This window comes from Patagioenas fasciata, chromosome 3, assembly GCF_037038585.1.
Source record: "Patagioenas fasciata isolate bPatFas1 chromosome 3, bPatFas1.hap1, whole genome shotgun sequence".
NCBI classification, from domain to species: Eukaryota; Metazoa; Chordata; class Aves; order Columbiformes; family Columbidae; genus Patagioenas; species Patagioenas fasciata.
This window is the reverse complement of record NC_092522.1, coordinates 52,360,950-52,368,958: the sequence shown is the minus strand read 5'-3', so window position 1 is coordinate 52,368,958 and position 8,009 is coordinate 52,360,950. Positions and strand designations below refer to the sequence as shown.

The following is an 8,009-nucleotide window of genomic DNA, read 5'->3' as shown; positions in this document are numbered from 1 at the left end:
TTTCACAGTAATTCCTCCCTGCAATATTGCCAGTTTTAAAGTAAAGATATCATGGTGATCACTAACACTATCTGGGTCAGATTATTTCCGATTTTGATAAAAGCTTGTTGTAGGAAAAATTAGGGAGCTGTGAAATTGAAAGTGGTGGATTAGTATTTTTCTTTTATTTGTAATTTAAAGGAATCACTTACTAATGGTATCTTGTGTCTTAACCTCCAGATACATCTGCCAAACCAAATTATTTCTACTGTAAGATAACCTGTGTGAAGTCTGCACACATTTTCCTTGAAGTTAAAAGCAGTGAATACTTATGAATTGAAAAAAAAAAAATCATTCTCAATAGAACAAATGGTTGAATACAATGATTAGTACAAAATATCTTCATAACAAGTACTTAACACCAGGACATCATAGTGTTCCTTTTTAATGACATTTGTTGAGAGCATTTGCTCAGTAATTGCAAACTGACATGGAGAAGGCATGTGAATGTGCAAGACAGGTTAGAGTCATGAAATTCACTCTCAAGATCTGCTCAGCATTTCACACGGTGGTAAGACTATAAATCCCAATGACAACAGTCTTCCAGAAACATTCATTCAACAGTTTACTCTTTTTCTCTTTACTTTGAAACTTCGTACCGCAGAGGCTGAGTAGGAGCAAGGGGAGATGTGTTTAGCTCACCACCAGGAACTGTACGTGAAGTTACAACGGTGGTTACCACAGAAAAAAAAAAAGGGGGGGGGGGGGAATGATAGATTGTATATGAGCTTCTATTAAAATGGTTGGATCTGTGACAAGACCTTCAGATACTAGGCAGTAAGTAAGTAAAAAAAGTGTTTTCAAAGAACATAACCATCATTACTATAAACATTGTGCTTTCATTAAAAAAAAAAAAAAAAAAAAAGAAGAAGCAGCAGCAGCGACTTGAGCTTCTTACTGATCACTATTGCCTGTTCCCTAAGACGAAACTGGTAACTACCCAGAGCCGGAGGATTCGCCCTCTGGGTACTGCACCGAGGCGCTGCCATAACCATTCCTTTCCTTACTGCTCTGTCAAGAGAAAGCGCCGAGACAGACAAGATCGCCCCAGTACAGGACCAACCCGCCCCATCCCGCGGGGTGCGAGCAGCCCCGCCACAGCCCCCACCTGAGGCACACTGCGGGTTTCCACGACCCCGCATTGCCCTTGCCCTGGGCTCTCGCCCACCGCTCTGCCAGCCGGCCCACAGCCACCTCCCCTCCCCTCGGCGGCCCCGGAGGGTTCGGACCCACTCCCGGGTACCCCCGTTCCTGCCTCCGGCGGGCACAGCTCGGCGTCCGCCGCGGAGCCTCCCCTCCGGGCTCCCTTCCAGCCGCCCGTCAAAGCCTGGCAACTTTTTTTCCCCGTTGGTTGCAATCAGGTGCTTCACGCACCTAGCGTCTTTTCTTGAGAATTTGGCTTTTATTTGCTCCTACTTCTGCTCCAGTCGTAAATAGTCTCTGTTAGTATTTAAAGCACCGTGAGTTTGGTCGCTTAGCCTTGTCCAACTCGGGTTTTGCTATTCAGACAATGCCCTGCAAAGAAAGTGCTGCGAATCACTTCCGACTCCCTCACTACATGATTAACCGGATCGGCTGTTGGTACTGCACTGACTGGTCAAACTCAGAAATCCATGCAAACGCTTAAAAATCCATGAAAACGCTAATTTATTTTTATGCTTAATTAGGAACTTTTTTTTTTTCCTTTTCATGCAAAGCTCAGCTTTTACCAGTACTCAGAAGTGTGATAATGACAGGGAAAATGATGAAACTGTTAGATTCCTTTACTCAGAGTGCTGAACATCAGTTGATCCTCACTCAACAGTTAATTTAACCACAACGTTAAAGTAATTTAGGGAGTGGAAGTAATTCTTAAAGATTTTATTACATCTAGCACTCCACCCAAGATGTGAGCACAGTAAGAATGACCTAAGGTCATTATCTCAAGCCACCTTACTGAGAAACACAGACTGGATGTTTCTGGTATCTTCAGTTTTACAAAAGCAAAACAACTAAGAAAAGTTTAAGCCATTCCAGAGCTCTCAAACCTCCATCATACATGAAAGAAAGAAAGGAAAGGGAATGGAAGAAGTGGAAAAAAATGACTTAAAACATAATTCTTAAAAAAACCCCCAAACCCTTTAACAATACTCAGTAAAATTTAAAGGGGCCAAAAGCCCTGATTTCATCATCTATGCACTCATCTTACCGTTACCACTGGGAGCCACCTTCTTTCTCATGAAGACCCTCCTCCCCATGTCACATCCATTTGCTGGATTGCTCTTGAAGCTGGGTGGAGGTTCAGTTTGAGTCCATATTCTCAAAAGCAGCAAGAGCATCTATGAATAACAAACTACCAGCACTATTTCAAGAAACTATCGCTTCCAGTATTCCTTCCTGGGAAGGGAAAATAAATGTTAGTGACTTTCTCAGAGTCCAGGTACTGAGCTGGGCAGAAGCGCTGGGTAATCCACCTGGTGGCGCAGATGCCAGCTGGGAGCTCTCACATGGCTGTAACTGGTCCATGCAAAATAGTGGTTTCTCTTGCAGGAAGTACGAAAGCCAAACCTTTTCAAAAGCTCTTCCTCTCTTTATAAAACCGCTACTTAAGAGAGGCTTTTCTTGAGAGAAATCAGAATGTGCCTTGAAGTACCTCACAAAAACAGAGAAAGCACCTCCCCAACTGGAAGGAGAGTGGCTGATCATGACAGACACTACTCCATTACCCTCCTTGGGGAGCAGCTGCCAAATGCTGCCCACCCCCACTGTGAGGGGCTTCACCAGGCACAGCTGGGGAGGGCAGCTGGGGCTGTGTGACCTAGCTCATCGGGAACACTGCTTCTCTGGGCTTCACAAGTGTTCTGGTGAGGAAACACACAAGAGAACATAAGAGCTGGGCAACAATGTGCTCTACCCTCAACTTTGAGAAGACAGATAGTGCAAATCATGTCAGTGAGGGGGGAATGTTAAGATTCCGGCTAGAATCTGGGAGCAAACTCAGCAATGCGCAGAGCTGGGGCTGTTCAGTTAGAGAAACACGGGCTTCACCTGTCTCTGGCTTCTCTAGGCTTGGTCAGAAACAACAGTAAGGCTGACACAATTTATTTTTTTTTAGAAAAAAAAAAAAGAAAGAAGACATCTGGAATATGTGGTGTGTTAGGTTTTTGGGTTTTGTCCAATTGTTTTTTTTTTTTCTACCATGTCATACTGATGTGTTTGGAGGAAGAAGGGAAGCTACCTACCCTGAAGCAAGTATCAATTATTTTAAGCATCCATAGCACCAGCTGCTCATAACTCTCTTTCACCAGCTAAGAGGGTTATAGGTGGGAGCCTTAGGTTGAGGCACTCTGAAAATGGCTAATACACCATAAAAAGCAAATGCAGTGATTTCCAAGGTGCTTGTTCGTTCTTATTGCAAAAGCAGATCTGTCCCACTGCAACAGTATTCATTGAGCACATCTAATGTGTTCACCAGTACAGAAGAGCAGTTCTCGCTTACTTCAGTATTTACACTGGGGGATATAAACAGCTCCAGAGGCTGAGAACCAGGGTGGAAGCTCCCCTGATCTGGGCTGAGCACAGGGGCAGCAGAAGGACAGGAGAGATGCTGTTTCACAGCATCCTGCTTGTGTTCTCCAGTTGTGCCAACTGCACCCTGGACCCGTCTCAAGAGGAGGAAGGCTTGGGCTGACTAGGGACCAGTGGGATGGGGGTGCTGTGGTGGGAAGTTTCAGTTCTCAGCACTTCAGAGAGCTCCTGCTCTTTAAGTAAGAAATGGAACCGTGATTACTTCCTAATATATTGACATTTAATTACGTAATGGTTCTTAGCAGTAGTGATGTTACACAAAGGCCAACACAGTGACTTATTTTTGGGTTTTCACTGCTGTCTGAATCTCCACAAGCACTTTTGTCTTTTGAAGCCTGCCACTGGGCTCAAACATCTATTATACATCATAAGGAAGTAAATGAGCAGTTTTATTATGTTTATTTTACCTAGAATTTTTGGATACTAGAACCTATCAGTTTTCTTTTCAACAGAAAAAATACCAAGATGTAAGCTACATGCAAAATCAACAGAAGTTACTGTTTGTAGGAAGTAAACTCCTCTGTCTTGCCTAATATCACTCATAAGATTTATGGGCATTTCACATGAAAGTATTCAGAACACTAGGGGCATCATTTATAGTTAAAACACAGCAGAAATGATAGCAAATACTGAAAACAACAAATCTTGAAGTTAACATTTAGTAAAGGATGTACTGTTCAAAGTAGACAACAGTTCCATGGCTCCGGAGAGTCCAGTGGTTCTTAACATCCAGCCCAAAATCAGGACTGCATACGCTGATCTCAGGGTGAGCCTATCTCAGGCCCACTTCCCATTACTTTGTACAATGACTTATCTAACACAAAAGATCGTAGCTGCATCATCTCTTGTTAGCTTTGTTCAAAATAATTCTTTGGAAGAAAAATATATCCAGGCAGCTCCTGAGTTCTCAAATTCTTCTTTCTAGTGTACCTTGAGCAAATTCCTCCTTTGTTTGCCTTGGCAGTCCTCTTCAATTCCCCACTTCCCCTGCAAGTCCTACTGTATTTGCTGCTGTTGTGCATTCAAATTTATTGATTTTTTTTGCTGCACTTCAGACTCTGAAAAAAGCAGCTTTCAGCCTCACAAGTAAGCTTTATGATACTGAAGCCCTTCATGCGTGAATCACTTTTTTATTGCAGTTTGAGATAGTGATTATAGTTGATATGAAAGCATGGAGCAGTTCCATGGAACAAGATTTGTGAACATCCGGAATGCTCCCTTATAAGCTCACATTCCCAAAAGAGACGCATGAAGAAAACTTAGCTATAGCTCAACCACTACTGTTCCGCTCACTATCAGAAGCGGGGGTGGGGGGAAGTCAGTCTGATATCAATCCAGCATAAATTAAATTTGGCAGCAAATTTGCAATTGTTAAGGAAGATCTGTTTGAAGATGCTACTGAAAATTGCTGAATATGGCAGCACAACATGCAAACTCAGTTAAAATGATATGAATACATGTGTTTCATAGCTAGCACTACAAATGACTGTCTACATTTGCTTAAACAGAATTACTGTCCATATATTCTCATGCACCACGCTTTTCTCTCTGGCTTTCAAGATTGCTATTTTACATCTGTATTATATGGGTTCATTATTTTTTCAATGGTTGCATCAATGCATTTAATAAATAAATATATCCTCCATGCATCTCCCCGTCATTCCTGAAGTTTCAGGGGAAAAAAAAAAGGAAAAATTATTTGAACAAGCTTGGAGCAAAGGCAATACTGTACAAAACATTGCACATCACTACATTATGAACTAATCTACAGAAAGGTTTTTATCTTGTAATTTAATGCAACAGTGAACACAAACATCACTTCGTGTAAACAACTGACATTCACATAAAATGTGAAATTCCCAACTTGCGGCACTAAACTGTGTTTTACTCTGCCAAGTAAGTTCAACTTTAAATGTTCCAACATTGTCAGACATTCATTTGCTGAACGTTTGCCACACCATAATAAATATTTAGGTCTTTTGTTCTGGGAGGTTGGATAACAACAACATGCGAGTGGCAGTAGGTGGCCGAGACAACAGCTGTCAGCCTGTTAAGCCTTTTGCTTTCCAGTAATTTTTACACACTTGACCATCCCAGCACACACAGCTCTGACGACCATCGGCCACGGAACGGAGGGAGAGGGGGGGGCTCCAGCACGTCCCGGGGGTGGGAGGCCGGGAACCCGCCGGGGAACGCAAACAAAGGATGCTGCCACTGCGCTTCCCGCTCCCTTCTCCGCCTCGTAGGGTCGGATGTGCCTGGGAGGCGGCTGAAATCACGCAGTCCACGCACACACCCGCCCTCTCTCCTCTCGTTTACCGGTGCAGACGCGGGCCCGGACGCAGGGGAGCGGATCAGCCCTTGCTCACGCCGCTACCGCGCACATTCCTCCCATTCTCTGGGGGTCTGCCCGGCACCGCCACGATGTCCCCCCGCCAGCGCCCGGCCGGGAGGGGCTCGCCCCCTCCACTCGTTGTCTTGCTTTCTGCCGCCGCACAGTGTCGTTCGTCCCGCTGAATCTCCGGCACTACCCTTCTTTGCAGAGGCATTCTCCGGCTTCAGCAGTTTAGGGTTTTGTTTGGAGCCGAGTTGTCGGTGACTGTATCACCAGCCATCCTAAAGAAGCAAATATTTGCACTGCACCCGCTCTCCGTACTGTTAACCGTCCACCATCCTTGGCTTGAGGACACCTCGACAACAATGCACACTCTAGCAGTCACAGACAGCCCAACGCGAAGCTAAGGCACTAAGGCTACTGCATCACAAAAAATGGGTCATTTATTCAAATAAATAAAAATGAGCTTTTATATACAAATATACAAAATCATTACGCACACCTTACAAAGTAGTCAGAAATCTTAAAAAAAAAAAAAAAGAAAACGGGGGGCGAGGGAGGGCGCCCACAGCCGGCCCCTATCGCTCCCAGCACCCGGGCACTGGGTGGCGGAGGCCGCCGCTCCTTTGTCCCTCGCCCCAATGGCGGCGCTACTCCGCGCATCGGCTCCGGGCCGTGGGCCCCGCGCCCAGCCCTCACCGTCACCCGCCGGGTCTTCCCGGCGCGGACAACACCACAAAGGACACAATGGCTACGGATAACGGATAGCGGCGCCACCACCTCCTCCCCGGATCCCACCGCCTATTTCGGCGGCGGCAGCAGTGCCGCTCCCCGGAGCCTGCGGCGGGTCTCAGAGGGTGCCCAGGTGCGGCAGCGTCTCCAGCCTGTCGGGGCCGTCCCGCCCGGCAGCACTCTCCACGCCGCGCAGCCACTCGGTGCACTTCCGCACCAGCCCCTCGTCCACCGCAGCCACCGCCGTCTCCTCCTCCTCGTACTCCTCGTCGTCGTAGCGGTGCCTGTCGTTGAGCAGCGAAATCTTCAGCAGGGCGCGCAAGTCGCCGGCGCCCGCCCGAGCACCGCGTCGCGCCGGGGTCGCTCTGCCGCCGGGAGAGGGGGCGGGCTGTCCCCGCTGCCGCTCCAGGCTGCGGCGCTGCAGCAGCCGGACAGCCTCCGGCGGCAGGCTCAGCGAGAGGCGCAGCGCCGTCTCCCCCGGCGCCCCGCTGAGGCTTTCGCACGGGTGGCTGCCCGCCCCCAGCGCCTCCGGGCGCCCCCGCGGCTGCAGAGGGGCGGCCTGGGGCCGCGACCCCCTTTCTGCCGGTGGCCTCCGCGGCGGCTGCCGCTGCAGGGAGGAGCAGGGCCAGGAGCTAGAGAGGGGACCCGCCCGCTCCGGGGGTGCCCCCCGCGCCTTCCTCGTCGTTTTCTCCTCCGCGGGCCGAGGCGCTGGCTTCTTGGGGACCGCCAGCGGCTTCTTGGGCTGCACCCGGGCGGCGACGGGAGAAGCAGCGGCGACGGGGGCCGGCAGGATGGGCGGCAGGGACGCGGTGCGGCCGGGAGCTCCGTCTGTCTCCTCGTTACGGGCCCAGGCAGCCCCGGTGCGCGCCCCGGGCAGGGCAGCGCATCTCCCCGCGGGCGGGCAGGGCCCCGCTGCGCGCCGGGGCTGCAGCCCCATGGCGAGACACGAACCGGGACCCCCACCCGCCGCCCGCAGCACAGAGTACGGGCTTCGTCTGCACCAACAGCCGCTGCTTTTCCCCCTCGATAACCCGTCCCCCTTCCCGCCCTTCGCCCGCCCCGGCAACACCCTTTCGCCGGCGCGGAGTGGGCATGCGGGCGGGGACTGGGGGCCTGCCCGGTGCTACTCGCCCTTCCCGGACAAGCCGCGCTGGTCGCGTAGGCCGGCGCCTTTCCCACCGTGTCTCCGGCCCGGCCCCCAGCAGAGCCGAAGGAAACGCCCGGTGGGGCCCATGTCCCCGCGGTCAGGAAGGCTCTGAATGCCTCCCTGTCCTCAAACGCCCAAGTGTGAAAAGGCAGGCGTTTAATGTCACGTTAAACTAGCACCCTCATGCCG

At 49.7% G+C, this 8,009-nt stretch overlaps 1 protein-coding gene across 1 annotated transcript; it reads right to left on the bottom strand.

The window, feature by feature from the left end:
• Positions 1 to 5,380: 5,380 nt before the first annotated feature.
• On the bottom strand, positions 5,381 to 7,896 carry PRR18 (proline rich 18). The gene has a single exon (XM_065834977.2). The coding sequence runs from the start codon at positions 7,608 to 7,610 to the stop codon at positions 6,792 to 6,794; it is 819 nt and encodes a 272-aa protein (XP_065691049.1). The 5' UTR covers positions 7,611 to 7,896; the 3' UTR covers positions 5,381 to 6,791.
• Positions 7,897 to 8,009: the final 113 nt, after the last annotated feature.

Bases quoted from the DNA above. Each gene is read 5' to 3' on its own strand.
- PRR18 (XM_065834977.2), bottom strand. From the start codon at position 7,610: ATGGGGCTGCAGCCCCGGCGCGCAGCGGGGCCCTGCCCGCCCGCGGGG.